Genomic DNA, 16430 nt, shown 5'->3' with positions numbered 1-16430 from the left:
GAAGGATACGGTGGGCAGGGCATGTTGCAAGAATGCTGGACAACAACCCTGCAAAGCTGGTGTTTGCAACTAATCCGGTTGGCACAAGAAGGCGTGGAGCGCAGAGAGCACGATGGGCGGACCAGATGGAGCGTGACCTGGCGAGCATTGGGCGCGACCGAGGCCTCGCGAGGATGGAGAGCGGCAGCCACAAACCGAGTATTGTGGCGTACTATTGTTGATTATGTATTGTATTAAATGTAATGTTGAACAAATAAATGTATATACCTATGTATGTAAGAGCAGTTTCAAGGAGGAAGCTTTAATCCTTAGAGGGATATTTCCGGTAATTTTACTGGATTTCAGATGAGCTTCAGGGAGATTCATGAGGATTTTAAAGTGCTTCAGGGGTTTTTCTGAAGAGTCATCCAGCACGTTTCAATCCGATTGCGATTGAATGATTGATTGGAAACTAGATTGGAAACATGAATCTGCCGATCTTTCAACTTTATTGCGAGCACTTGCATACTCGCCGATCTACTCATTAGCTTGCTGCATCCTACGGTTGACTCAGCATTCAGAAAATATCCAAAACCAGAAGGTTACGATGAATAGGTCATATTTCAAGAATATCGAACAGCAACCCTGTAAAAGTGGTATTCACTACTGATCCGGTTGGCACAAAAAGATGTGTTGAGCTCTAAAGGCGCACCAGGTTAAGCGTAATCTTATACGCATTGGGTGCAACCGAGGATGAAGAACAGAAGGTGCAAAACAAGTGAGGGGCCCAGAATCAAAGCGGTGTAAGTGAACATTTTGATTTTGAGCTGAGCATATCATAAAATTCTTCAGATTTCAAGCTTTCAGGAACTTTTTTAAGATTCTTTCTACAATGATTGGAAAAATTACAATAAATCAGAGAAAATTGGGTGGATTTTGGAACTCCATACATTTTGTATGAGAAGAAAAATTGGTCAAAAACTTTAAACCTCATTTACTCGAAAGTGGGTTTTTGTCACTTACATTCCTTTGCATCTAACCCCCTCAAGTATTTTTATTATTGTGATGTTGTGCAAATATGTATTTGTGTGATAGATACTTTTAAGACCAGGTTTAGAATTTCATTCGAACATTGTGCCTTTCCCTCTTTAAAGTATTTTGTAGTCTCCGCTAGCTTCTCAACATTGGTTACCCTCCCCTCATCATCAGCCTCAGTTCCACGCGATCCTGTGAATGGAAGCCGAGTCCCTGGGTCTAAGTGCGACCTTGGCAGCAGCTTGCAGGCCTTGCGTTCATCCCGCTTCTTATCTCTACGAGCTCACTGCATCTGAAGCCTTGACCCCAGACAGATGTGCCCCATGTTCGCGATGACCAGCCCTTAACTCAAAAGTTCAGAGAAAGCTGGTCTACCGAAATATACCAGATGGCATAGACGAATTTTTCCCGCTGTTCTGAATATTCATTAGAAGTGGTGCCGACATGTCACCAAAGTGTCATATCTTCCACGGGTCACAAGAACCGATTCATGTGCCCTCACATCACCATCTCTGCAATAACTCGGATGAACATAACTCAACGGATATACGAATATATACCGTAAATGGAAAATGCATCCCCATTAAAATTCAGCTGCACTGCTTCCTGCCTGGCACCCATCCGTTGCTGTTGAATTAATGAACGACCAGCCAGCAGTGCAGTTCTGTGAATGAAAGTTTAGTCAACATTTCAACACTTTCGGACCCCCACACACAACTGGCACTGATGGCTGTTATAGTATGCATCAGCGAACAAATTGCTGCAGATTACACTTTATCAATCCTGGCGTGGAGCTCTCTGCCGTTGACACCGGGAGCTAACTCCCCCGGAACGGACAAAAGATTCGAATTTAATTAAATAAAATTGTTTAGCAATTCGAATTCCCTCGCCAGCAGATCCGCGGAAATAACGACGACGTCGACGACGACCGTGTGGATGTGGAAGTGCCAGTTAGGTGATATTGATTGCCATTGCCACCGAGGACGACGACGACGACGACTAGTACGTAGTACGACGGTTGTTCGAAACGGTTCAGTGTGCAATTTCAATCGACATGAATGGTGCCGATGAAGTCGGAATCGATTGGCACCGAAATGGCTTTCGATTTTCGATCCTCGGAAGCTGGGTGATGTAGAGTGCAGCTGCTGGCTGGCAGCGAATGCGAGAGTCATTTGGAGTTTTAGGTGTAGGTATGGACTAGATTGCCAGTATGGAGAGGTACTCGGCCAAACTTGGGAGAAGCGATGGGAAGAGTGTGTATGTGTGACGCATTCGAATGCCGGACTGAATTAGGCGAATTTGGAAATTCAGTTGAAGAGATTGTTCCGTCGCGGAGACTATACTGGCAGAAGTTGGAACTTTTCAGAATAGAGGGTTGTTTGGAACACCGAACAATTCTAGTGTGTTTGACTGATCCGGCGTTTGGCACAATGCATTCTCGGAAGATACAGTAGCACTCAGAAGATGGTTAATCCATTGGCGTAGCTAGAAAGGGGGGGGGGGGGCTCGGGGTAAGGTAACTACAAAACTGTCGTTACAAATCATAGCTGATTTTTTTTTATAAATCATGAACTCTTTTTAGGACAAACTCAGAATTTTCTTCATGATCTACTTCAAATTTTTCTCCAGTAGAGCATAATGGAAACCCATCCAAATATTTATTGAAAGTGTTTACAATATGTCTTTTATGACTAACTGGAGTATTTTTTTCAATAATTAATCATTCATTTTGTCTATTCTTTTCAGCAATCTTGAATTATCCTGGATCTCTATTCCTCTATGAATAAACCTTCAGTTGTATTATTCCAAGTACAACCTTGCCAGAACTTCCTAAAGACAGTTTCATTTACTCCTATACTGCATATACTTATCTCAGAACATAATCTTACAGAAACGTCAATTGACGTATTCCCGCAAGGTTCCTTGAAAGAGTTTTTGAAGGTATTCTCGTAAAAGCCTGGAAACTATCACTGGAGAAAACCCTCGAGGAGTCCCGGTAAGAGGAGTCCCTGGAGAAATTCTTGAATAATTTCTTGGACGTATTTCCGGAGTTCTCTCAAATAAAAGAATTGTTTGAGAAGTCCTGGAATTCACCTGAAAGAATTCCTGGACGAATAGTTGGAATGAATTCAAATAGATATGTCTGGAGAAATTTAAGAAGGATTTCCTAGGAGAATCCGTAATACATTTTCTAGAGAAATTTCGGGAGGAAACCCTGAGAGTATTCCGAAAGAGTCTTCACTGGGTGAATTTCTGAAGGATTTCCTGGAGATACAGGGGGTGGCCAAAATGTTTGGGATAGGCAACTTTTTTTCTCTAACAAAAAAGTTCAACATGCTGTAATTTTTCATAGAGTGCATCAAATATTCTCAAATTTTGACTGTTTGTCAACATATTATATGTGCATCATTGGTACAAATTTGAGCACGTATGGGTAATGTTTCGCAAAGTTATAACTGATCTGGTAAAACACTATTTTTAAGACTATCAATTTTGGAACTGTCATATCTTGGAGACCAGTGAACCGAATTGAATGAAATTTTAAGCGATTATCAATATTAATAGTCTAAAAAATAGTGTGTTACGAGAACGGTTACAACTTCGCGATAGATTAATCAATCGCGGTCAAATTTGTACCAGTGCACAGTGGGCAAAATCGACCCAAAAAACGGATCTTTTAACGCCGCTGGTTTCGGTACGTGAAGTTGACCATTTCTGACGTAAAAAAATACGAGAAATCGATTGGTGCTAAATTCATTCACCGCACGACACGGGAAGTGGTCCATTTTGCCCCATTTTGCCCTTTTTTCATACAAGAATAGAATCAAAATGTACCTTCAAACAACAAGCACAACTGTAGATCATTGAAAATAGCTGCAGATATAATTAGAGGTTCATAGCAATCATAAAAATACAATAAAGATCCTTTCAAATGCTTAATTTGCCCCATATGCCCCACAACGGCCGGAAATTCACACTTTTACCTAATTATGAATGGATTTTTAATGTTACTGATTTGAAGTTGATTTTTTTGGCATAAACAAGAAGCGATAAATCTATTATCACCAGAATCATCTTCGGAAGTTGTCCAATTTGCCCCATTTTGCCCTATTTTCATAGAAGGAGATTTAAAATGTATTTATAAGAAACAGATACTGCTAAGGAACGTTAACATTAGTTTTGGGTGCAATTGGCAGCTAACAGTAATTATGCGCGAATATGAAAGATCTTTCCCCTATTTTACCCTACATGCCCCAAAACCTGCTGGATAATACCATGTTTTGTATGGTTTTATAATGTCACTGGTTGCAAAACATAAATGAGATCATTTTTGATATATACGCATGCGGTTTATCGATTAATACTAAAATCATTCTCGGAATGGTACAAACAGCTGTCCATTTAACCCCAATTCGCCTTTCTTTTTTATGAAATGAATTATAAGCTAATATATAAATTAAATAAATTAATAAATTAGTTTCCCTTATTTTCATTGGTGCTGAAACCGACGTAAACTAAAATACAGTCATATATACGACTTTATCTATAATTATAGCATCCCATGGGGAATTAGGGTATAAAAAGTATTTTATAAAATGTGCAAAATATAAACAAAACTGATTAAGTATGCCGTCTTAAAGTACCAATATGTATATATTAAAGATGCTACATTTAATCAATTCTGAGCATATTTGCCACATAATAAGATTAAGATTAATGCTTATTTTGCCCTCAGTTTCCCACAAAAAGCAAGAATTGGAAAAAAGTCATATATTATAACTGTCCTTTTGATTACATTGGTTTCAGTACCAGAAGTCGATGAATTCGGACAAAAGCAAACACGAGAAATCAATTTTTATTCATGAGACGACAAAAAATCAGGGCGATTTGGGGTAAAATGGACAGCTGTTTGTTCCCACCCCCCCCCCCCCCCCGCGATTCTAAAGCTAACCGATAAACCGTATTTGTATGAATCAAAAATGACTTCATGTTGCAACCATGATGTAGAGTGATGTCACAAAACAATACAAAAAATGTTATCATCCAGCAGTTTTTGGGGCATGTAGGGTAAAATAGGGAAAAGATCTTTCATATACGAGTACGATTACTGTTAGCTGCCAATTGCACCTAAAACTAATTTTAACGTTCCTTAGCAGTACATATCTGTTTCTTATAAATACGTTTTCAATCTCCTTTTTTATGTTTATACCAAAAAAATCAACTTCAAATCAGTAACATTAAAAATCCATTCATAATTAGGTAAAAGTGTGAATTCCACAGTTGTGGGGCATATTGGGCAAAATAAGCATTTGAAAGGATCTTTATTCTATTTTTATGATTGTTATGAATCTCTAATTATACCTGCAGCTGTTTTCAACGATCTACAGTCGTGCTTGTTGTTTGAAAGTACATTTTGACTCTCTTCTTGTATGAAAAAAGGGCAAAATGGGGCAAAATGGACTACTTCCCGTGCCGTGCGGTGAATGAATTTAGCACCAATCGATTTCTCGTATTTTTTTACGTCAGAAATGGTCAACTTCACGTACCGAAACCAGCGGCGTTAAAAGATCCGTTTTTTGGGTCGATTTTTCCCACTGTGCAGTGATGCACATATAATAGGATGACAAACAGTCAAAATTTGAGAATATTTGATGCACTCTATGAAAAGTTACAGTATGTTGAACTTTTTATGTGAGAGAAAAAAATTTGCCTATCCCAAACATTTTGGCCATCCCGTGTATGTCTGGAAGCGCTTCTAGCATATAAGTTATTGTATGTTTGAAGTAAGTCAGATTTACTGTGAAAGAATGAAATATATTCCTGGAAGAATCGCAGAATGGATTTCTGAAGAAACTACTCTCCTGCAAAGTGGGGGTATTCTTGAAGGAATTCAAGGATGGATTCTAGAATAAACCTGTGGATGAACTCTTTAAAGATTTCTCGGAGATAATTTTAAAAGAATTCTCCGATGACTTCTTTAAGAACTTCCTGGCTCCAGTATCCCTCTAAAATTTTCTTAAAGAATTCCTATACAAATCGGTAGAGGAATGCCTCTAGAAATCCTTCAAGTAATAAAAAAAATCAAGTAACTCTGGAAAAAATATGGGTGAACCCCGGAAAAGATGATGAACGGATTTCTGAAATTTCTGACCGAACCCATGAATAAACTTTTTAAAAGGTCCCGAGGGTGATTTCTGAAGGAATCACTATAGGAGTTCCTGGAGCAATCTCTGAAAGAACTCCCAGAGCTATCCCTGGAGGAATTCCTGGAAGAGTTTTAGCAAGGAGGAATTCTAGAGCAATTATGGGAGCAATCCCTGGAGGAATTTCTAGATAAATTTCTGGAACCGTTGGCGGAGCTTCTAGACAAATTCCTGGAAGCTTTTTCTTGGAGAAATCCCTGGAGAAATCCCTGAAGTAACTCCATGAAGAATCGCTGAAGGAAATTTTGGAGGAACTTCTGGACAAATTCTTGACGAGAATGGAAAATAGAGCAATTCATGGAGAAATTACTGGAAGCATACCTGGAGAAGTTCCTGATGAAATCGCTTGAGGAATTCTTGGAGGAATCTCTGGAGGAATTTCTGAAATAATATTTCAAGTACAGTGACCCCACACCGATGAATCACCTTAATTTTGTACACTATTTATGAATCACCATGTTGATCAAATGAGTGATCCATAAACTGTGGTCATTTTTGCCGATTCATAAATTGTGGGGTCACTGTATTCTCTGGAGGCATCCTTGGATAAATTCCTGGATGAATGCCTGGAGCAATCCTTGAATATGTTCCTAGATGAATTCCTAGTGGAATATCTAAAGGAATTTTGGGGGGACCTCTGTTGAATTCCGGAGCAATCAATAGGTGAGTTCCTAGAGAAATCTCAGGAGGAATTCTTGAAAAAAAACTTGGATGAATTCCTGGATTTATTCCTAGAGGATTCCCTAGAGGAAATCTATGAGGAATCCCTGGAGAATTTTCCGAAGAAACCTCTTGAGGAATTCCCAAACGATTCCTTAGAGCAATTTCTGAAGAATTTCTTGGAAGAATTCCTGAGGAATCCCTGGAGGAATTCCTGAAGGAACCCTTAAAGAAATTTATGGAGAAATTCCTGGAAGAATTCCTGGGGGAATTCTTGGAAAAGTCTCTGAAGGAATCTCGATGCAATTTCTGGAGGAATCTCAGGAGGAATGCATGGAGGAACTTCTGGACAAATTCCTGGCGTAATCCCATGAGAAATTCTTGGAGAAATCTCTAGAGAAATTCTTGGAGAAATAACGTGCAACTATCCCTGGATGAATTCCTTGGGGAATCTCTACAAGAATTCTGGGAGGAACTCCTGGAGAAATCATTGAAGCACCTCCTAGAGGAATCGCTGGAGCCAATCCTGGAGGATCCTCTGGACAAGCTCTTGGCGGAATTCCCTGGTGGAATTTCTGAAATTCCTGGAGAAATCGCTAGAGCAATTCTTGAAGGAATCCCTGGAGGAATTTCTGGAAATGGAATAATACTTGGAGAAATTCCTGGACGAATGCCTGGAGTAATCCCTGGATAAATTCCTAAATAAATTCCTGGTGGAATCTCTGGAAGAATTCCTAAAGAAATTCGTGGAGGAAATCTTGAGGGAATCCCTGTAGGATTTCCAGGAGATATTCCTGGAGGACACGCTGAAGATATTCCTGAATGAATTCCTGTAACAAACCCTGGAAGAAATCATGAAGGAATCCCTGGATAAATTTCTGGAGGATTCCTTAAAGGAAATCTGGGAGGAATTGCTGGAGAAATATCCTCTTGAGGAATTCCTGGAGGAATCCTTAGAGAAATTTCAGAAGCAGTTTTTGGCAGAATTCCTGGGAGAAATCTTGGAAAAATCCCTGGAGGAATTCGTGGAGGAATCGCTGAAGCAATTTCTGAGGTAATCTCAAGAGGAATACCTGGAGGAACTTCTGGACAAATTCCTGGCGTAATTCCAGGAGAAATTCTTGGAGAAATCCCTAGAGGAACCATTGGAAAAATTCCGTAGAACTATCCCTGGAAGAATTCCTGGAGGAATCCCTGAATGAATCCCGGGAGGAATCTCTAGAGGAATTCTCGGAGAAATCCCTGGAGAAGTTTCAGATGAAATTCCTAGAGGTATTGCTGTAGGAATTCAAAGAGGATTTCTTGAAGGAATTTTTGGAGGGATTATCGGAGGAAATCTGGAGAAATATCTGGAAGAATCCTAAGAGAAATCCCTGGAAAAATTCCTGAAGAAATTCCTAGATAAATTCCTAGAGAATTTCGTAGAGGAATTTCTGGAGGAATTGCAGATGAAATTCTTGGAGGAACTTGTAGAGGACTCATCGAAGGAAATCTAAGAGGAATCTCTGGAGAAATTCCTGGAGAAATATCTAAAGGAATTCCCAGAGGAATTCTTGAAGGAAGCTCTTGAGGAAAAATTCCTGGATAAACTCTTGGAAAAAGTCCTGGAAGAATCCCCAGAAAAATCCCTGGGAAAATTTCAGGAGGAATCAGAATAAATTGTTGAAATAATTTCTGAAGAAATCCATGTAGGATTTCCTAGAGAAATTCGTGGAGGAATTGCTGTAGGAATTTTCGAAGAATTTCCCTACAGGAATCTCAAAAGGAATACATGCAGGACTTCCTGAAGGAATTCTTGGACGAATTCCGGGAGAAATTCCTGGGGAAATTTCTAAAGGAATCCCTAGAGGATCTCCTGGAGGAATTCCTGGATCAATCCCTGGAGGAATATCTGAAGGAATTCCTGGTGGAATTCTTGAAGGTATTCCTGGAGGAGTCCCTGAATTTAATCCTGTAGGAATGCTAAAGGAATCCCTGGAGGAATCCCTATAGAAATCACTGGAGGAATTCCTGTAGAAATGTATGGAGAAATTCCTGGAGTCATACCAGTAGGAATTCCTGGAGGAATCTCTAGAGAATTTCCTTAAGAAATCTCTAGTGGAATTCCTGGAGGAATCCATGTGTAAATTCCATGAGGAATCCCTGAAGGAATCCCTAGAGTATTTCCTTGAAGAACCAATGGAGCACTTTAAGGAGCAATCCCTGGAGGAATCTCTAGAGAAATTCCTTGAGGTATCTCTAGAGGAATAATTGTAGGAATCTCTGGAGGAATTTTTTGGGAAATCTCTTGAAGAATTCCTAGAGGAATTTCCGGACGAATCCCTGTAGGAATTTTAGAGGAATCCAAGCAGGAATTCCCAGAGGAATCCTGAAAGAACTCCTGGAGGATTTCCTGGAAGAATCCCTGGAAAATTTTTGGAGGATCCCAGAGAAAAAAACCTGAAGTAATCCAAGGATCAATTTCTGATGGAGTTCTAGGAGGAGTTTCTGAAGAAATCCCATGAGGAAGTACTGAAGAAATCGTTGAAATTCCTGAAAAATCCTGAAGGAATCTTAACCCTTTGGAGCCGGAGGGGTCATATATGACCCCAACATAGAAACGGCTGTATAAATTCACCCATTCGATAAAGCAGAATACTGTCTTCGGCAAAGTACTTGCAAATTGAGTCATCTATTAGGGAAAAATTGGGATATTCGTATTTGGGACTTCATTGATAACCTAGAATATCCTGAACACCATGAAATTTGGAAAAACGAAGTAATTGATATCAGTTGTTCCAAAAGCTGAACTTGGATGTGGGTTTCGTTTAAATGTATCCATTTAGCCTTCTTCAAGAATATCAAAAGGTGTTTTATATTCTGGGATGTTCTAGGTGTTCCAAACTGTCCTGTAGTGAGTCCTTCAAATCTACAAGAATAATTTTATATATTTCCGCCACAATTAATAGCATTGCATAGGCTACTGGGATCAGTGAAGCTCTTGACATTTACAATGTCATTTATAGACGCTATTGGGATGTTCCAGGTCAGCCAAACTACCTTGGAGTTCAGGACTTCAGGTCTACACTCGTAACAGTATCCATATCTGTTCCACTGAGAAACGCTACATAATCAACCGCAGTTACTGGAGCAATCTGAAGTCTACTAGCTTATTATAAACCTTTGGGAAATCTAGGGACGTCCAAACTGTTCTAGAATAAAATCGTTCAAATCTACAAGAATAATTTAATGTGTTTACACCATAAATAACAGTATTGTATAATATACTAAGGTCCGCGAAGCTCTTGAAATCTCAAATGTCATTTAGAGATACTACAGGGATATTCCTGGTCAGCCAAACTACCTTGGAGTCAGGGCTTCAGGTCTACACTCGTAACAGTATCCATATCTGTTATACTGAGAAACGCTACATAATCAACCGCGGTTACTGAAGCAATCTGAAGTCTACAAGCTTATTATAAACCTTTGGGACATCTAGGGCCGTTCAAACTGTTCTATAATAAAGTCCTTCAAGTCTACAAGAATAATTCAATATGTTTTCACCATATATAATAGTATTGCATAATCTGCTAAGGTCCGCGAAGCTCTTGAAATCTCAAAGACATTCAAAGACACTACAGGGATATTCCAGGTCAGCCAAACTACATTGCAGATCAGGACTTCAGGTCTACACTCGTAACTGTATCCATATCTGTTATACTGAGAAATGCTACATAATCAACCGCAGTTACTAGAGCCATCTGAAGCCTACCTTGTTATAATAAACCTTTGGGACATTCACGGTCGTCCAAACTGTTCTATAACGAAGCCCTTCAAATCTACAAGAAAAACTTCATGTGTTTGCACCATAAATAATAGCACAGCATCTGCTGAGATACGTGAAGCTCTTGAAATCTCAAATATCATTTAGAGACACTATGGGAATGTTCCAGGTCAGCCAAACTATAAATGAGTTCAGAACTTCAGGTCTACACTCGTAACATCTGCTATATCTGACATACTGAGTAACGTTTCATAATCAATAGCGGTGACTGGACCAACCTACAGTCTACCATGTATTTTTATGAACCTTTGGGACATTGAGGGTCGTCCAAACTAGCCTGAAGTTTAGCTCTTGATAGTAACAGTAGTTAGTCTCACAATGAGCTTTAGATTGAAATCTGTAATGATAGTTTTGAGATATTCCAGATCAACATCACTACACCGGATACCATAGCTTCAGATCTACACTTGTGATAACAGCTTTTGCCACTACGTAAAGATGTTACATAATCCACTGTACTTACCAAAGCAGTTAGAGGTACAATACGCGTTGTCATATATTTTTTTTTTTGATATTATGGTCTCCTTACTGTTATGAAGCTTAGTTGATAAAAACAACCACTGTAACTTTCAGAAGATTGCTGGACATGAAAGATTAGAAATCGTAGCTTCTAATGAAAGAAGTTACCGTTACACCCGAAGACTTTAAGATTTAAACTCAAGAACAGTTTGGATGACCTAGGATATCCCGACTGATCCGATATTGTCTATTAACCTTTCAGAAGACTTGCTGGGCATGATAGATTACAAATCGCAGCTTTGTAAAATGAAATCAGTTACCGTTACACCCGCAGACTTTAGGATCTAAACTCAAGAACAGTTTGGATGACCTAGGATATCCTGACTGATCTGATATTGTCCACTAACACTAGTTTACAGCATTTTTGAACTCGGTAAGCTGATGATCATTTTTGGTGTAGAATCATGCCCAGAGTTCGAAAACGCGAAAGAAAAAAATTACAGTAGAGCAGAATTTTTTTCGACTTCCCATACAAGGTTGATGATTTGGAATCTATTTTTGTTCTATTTTTGTGCAAAGTCGCACACTTCAAACATCTCATTCTCCGTAATCAATGCTCCGATTGAGTTGAAATTTTTACTGTAACTTGCCTACATATGATAAGTCAAATAAAAGTTGAGAAAGAATTTTTAAGTTGTTTTTTTCTTATTGAAAAAAATACATTTCTTCAAAAAATTTTGGGAATTTTGCTAAAATTTAAGAAGATCGTCCCTAAAACTCGCCAATATCTTGAATTTCATCAATCAGACGCAAAACCTGTATTCAAATGATCGAATGGTATTGTATTCAACTTTAAATTTATGGAAAAAGATATAACATTGGTTGAACAAAACGCAATATATTTGTATTTTAGTTAATTACATATTTTGAAAAGTTGCAAAACTCGATATTAAGCTAAAACTCAAAAACTGTTCTACTTAAATTTTTTTGAAGGTCGGTTTCGAAATCAGCACTAAATTGTGCTTCAAAAATTGTGGTCGTTGACAGAAGTTCACGAATTTCGTTTCATTTTGTAAACTTGTGTAACCTTTCAGAAGACTTGCTGGACATGATAGATTACAAATCGCAGCTTTGTATAATAAAATCAGTTACCGTTACAGCTATAGACATAAGGATCTAAACTCAAGAATAGTTTGTATGACCTAGGATGTCCAGAAAAAAAATTCCGCATAATATTCTTATGTTTTTATACTATTGAATACCAAAACTACGGAAAAACGTAGAAAAAACTCCAGAAAAAAGTTTGGAAAAATTCTGGCTTCAAAGGGTTAAAACTAGTACTTAGAGAAACTCTTGGTGGAATTCCTGTAGCAGTTCCTGAAGAATCTCCAGGAGGAATCTCGGAAGCAATCCCAAGATGATTTCTTAAGGGAATCTCTTAACAGTTCCTGGAGGAAGTCTTGGATTAATTCCCGGAGGAGTTTCTGGAAGAATTCCAGGAGGAGTTCCTGAAGGAATCCCAAGAATAGTTCTTGGAGCCATTTTTAAAATGATCCTGGAAATTGTTCCTGAAAAAAATCACAGAAAGAATACCCGGGTGAATTACTGGGGGAATTCTTGCAGTCATCCCAAGAGTAATTTCTTAAGGCAGCTCAGAAGAGCTTTCTTAGCAAATTCTTGGAAAAATTTTAGTAGGAGCCCCTGGATAAAAAATCTAAAGAAATCCATGTCTGCAGTAATTTCTGGACGAATTATTGAAGGAATATTTGGATGGATTTCTAAAGGAATTTTCCTAAAAAATTGTTAAGAAATTCCTGGATTATTTGCAAAATCTCTAGTTAAAATTTCTGAAACAATTTCCGCAAGACATTCTTACAGAAATACTTCGATTAATTCCAGATGGACCTATTGAAACAATCTCTAGCGGAATTCTGGAAGGAATATAAGGAGAAATATTTGAAGAAATCTCTGAAGGAATACCCGCAGACATACCTTAAAGGATCTCTGGAGAAATTCCTGAAGGAAACCTCGAAAACAGCACCTCTTAAGATATTCCAGGACAAATCGCCGAAAAAATGTGTGGTGGAATCCTCAGATAAATTCTTGAAGGAATCAGTGGAGGAATTTATGATGGAATAACTGCAGCAAGCTATGGAAAAATCATTGAGGAATTGTTCATACTCATATAGTTTACGAAATTAAATCAGTCTAAACCAGTCATTTCGATTCCCCAAAACTGCAATGCCGATTTTCATATACACATATCGGTCACTCATGCCGCTTAAAAGTCATCGCTCAGAAGTCCCTCCTTGTTCCCGCTACGTCAATGTGTTTAACCCTCCTGGGACGTTAGTTTTTTCACACCTCGATGGCGTAGTGTATGATCAGCGTGCCTGTCTGGATCATATTGACCTAAACATCCTACTAGGGTTAATTAGTTTAGGTAGTACATATCTAAATTTCATCAGTATTAACTTTGATCTCTAGAAATTATGTGCTACACATTTCACGCACCCCTTCAGTACTGAATATCTCTTTGAAATGAATAAGAGACGGTTTCGAAGTTTTCAAAGTTTATTGACTAACTTACAAACTCAATTGGAAACAAATGCAATAAATACCTCGTCATCCCCCTTAACAACTCATTCAGAAAACCTGTCCATTTCGGAAATAGAATACATAATCATTCCCCATTCCCCCCAAATCACCTGTCGATACAATACATTAGGCTTAAGAGCTTGTCAGTTCACCAAACAACAATAATCCCTATTCGCCAACTCAAGAACAGTTTGGATGACCTAGGATATCGCGAATGATCTAATACTGTTTATTGAATTTTCAGAAGACTTACTGAACATGATAGATTACAAATCGCAGCTTTGTATAATGAAATCTGTTACCGTTACACCCGCAGACTTTAGGACCTAAACACAAGAACAGTTTGGATGACCAAGGATATCCCGACTGATCCGATATTGTCTATTAACATTTCAGAAGACTTGCTGGGCATCATAGATTACAAATCGCAGCTTTGTATAATGAAATCAGTTACCGTTACAGCTATAGACATAAGGATCTAAACTCAAGAATAGTTTGTATGACCTAGGATGTCCAGAAAAAAAATTCCGCATAATATTTTTATGTTTTTATACTATTGAAAACTACGGAAAAACGTAGAAAAAACTCCAGAAAAACGCTTGGAAAAATTCTGGCTTCAAAGGGTTATAACTAGTACGTAGAGAAACTCTTGGTGGAATTCCTGTAGCAGTTCCTGAAGAATCTCCAGGAGGAATCTCGGAAGCAATCCCAAGATGATTTCTCAAGGGAATCTCTAAACAGTTCCTGGAGGATGTCTTGGATTAATTCCCGGAGGAGTTTCTGGAAGAATTCCAGGAGGAATTCCTGAAGGAATCCCAAGAATAGTTCTTGGAGCCATTTTTAAAATGATCCTGGAAATTGTTCCTGAAAAAAATCACAGAAACCCGGGCGAGTTCCTGGGAAAATTCTTGCAGTTATGCCAAGAGTAATTTCTGGGAAGAAATTCTGTAGGAATCCATGTATAAAAAATCTAAAGAAATCCATGTCTGCAGTAATTTCTGGACGAATTATTGAAGGAATACTTGAATGGATTTCTAAAGGAATTTTCTTACAAAATTGTTCAGAAATTCCTGGATTATTTTGAAAAATCTCTAGTAAAATTTTCTGAAACAATTTCTGAAATATATTTTTACAGAAATACTTCGAATAATTTAAGACCTTTTCTCTAGCGGAATTCTGGAAGGAATATATGGAGAAATCCTTGAAGAAATCTCTGAAGGAAAACCCGCAGACATACCTTAAAGGATCTCTGGGGAAATTCCTGAAGGAAACCTTGAACAAAGTAGTTGAACAATCACTGGAGGAACCTTTTAAGATATTGTCGGTGATTTTTCCACCGAAAAAATGTGTAATGGTATCCTCAGATGAATTCTTGAAGGAATCACTGGAGGAATTCATGATGAAATAACTGCAGTAAGCTATGGAAAATTGAGAAATTGTTTATACTCATATAGTTTACGAAATTAAATCAGTTTAAACCAGTTGATTCCTCAAAACTGCAATGCCGATTTTCATATACACATATCGGTCACCCATGCCTCTTAAAAGTCATCGCTCGAAAGGCCCTCCTTGGGCCCGCTACGTCAATGTGTTTAACCCTCCTAGGATGTTAGTTCTTTCACACCTCGATGGCGTAGTGTGTGTTCAGCGTGCCTGTCTGGATCATATTGACCTCAACATCTTACTACGGTTAATTAGTTTAGGTAGTGCACATCTAAATTTCATCAGTAATAACTTTGATCTCCAGAAATTATGTGCTACTCATTTCACGCACCCCTTCAGTACTCAATATCTATTTGAAATGAATAAGAGACACAATATATTTAGTTATTTTCCATACGATTTCGAAGTTTTCAAAGATTATTTACCAACTTACATACTCAATTTGAAACAAATACAATAAATACCTCGTCATCCCCCTTAACAACTCATTCAGAAAACCTGTCCGGAAATAGAATACATAATCATTCCCCATTCTCCCCCATTCACCTGTCGATACAATACATTAGGCTTAAGAGCTTGTCAGTTCACCAAACAACAATAATCCCTGTTCGCCCCGTAAATCCAGTGGAGGTGGTCCCCAACAAAAACAGAAAAACTTGCACCCTCATCGAAGTCGCCACCCAATCACCCACCCACCCACAAAACATTACGAAGCACTCTTCCCGCCCGGCACCACTCACCTGTCAGGATCAGTATCCGGCTCAGAACTCCTACGACAATTTTCACCAGCATTCTCCGGCGCCGCCAGCTGGCAAATCCTTTCACCAAATAAAGCAAAATCACCGGAACTCTTTCACTCTTGTTCGTTCACGAACAACTGGCGGTGTAGGGCAGGGTGTACGATTTCAATTCGGATCGCTCGCTCGTCATTTCCCGTTCCTATGTCCTTTTTGGGAGACGCACTGCGCTGCACTGCTGATTCGAACAATCTTCTTGGCTGCGCCAGACTGATCAACTCCTAATGTTCGAAGATTATAGTGAAGTTTGTTCATAGGGTGTTCCAAAATTGCACATTGTCAGGAAACTTATGGGACTTACTATCCACATGCTAACAGTAACTTGGAAAGAGTTAATATGGAATGTTTTCAATTATTTATGGGTAACATTGCACATTTTCATGGAACATATCAGGCCAAACATTTCAATAGGTCCTAACTGCATTTAAGAGG

The 16430-nt window shown here is 38.6% G+C and overlaps 1 protein-coding gene across 1 annotated transcript in view; it reads right to left on the bottom strand.

Moving 5' to 3' along the window:
- Positions 1-16430, bottom strand: part of LOC115268723 (uncharacterized) — a 44037-nt gene that overhangs the window by 16228 nt on the left and 11379 nt on the right. Inside the window, exon 2 of the mRNA XM_062855801.1 lies at positions 15942-16219. Within this exon, the coding sequence (XP_062711785.1) occupies positions 15942-15993 (52 nt within the window). The 5' untranslated portion in view covers positions 15994-16219. The remainder of the gene's footprint in view (positions 1-15941; positions 16220-16430) is intronic.

The sequence above is a fragment of the Aedes albopictus genome, chromosome 3 (assembly GCF_035046485.1).
Source record: "Aedes albopictus strain Foshan chromosome 3, AalbF5, whole genome shotgun sequence".
In the NCBI taxonomy this organism is placed as follows: domain Eukaryota; kingdom Metazoa; phylum Arthropoda; class Insecta; order Diptera; family Culicidae; genus Aedes; species Aedes albopictus.
The sequence above is the reverse complement of the archived record's forward strand: the minus strand, read 5'-3'. Positions and strand labels throughout refer to the sequence as shown.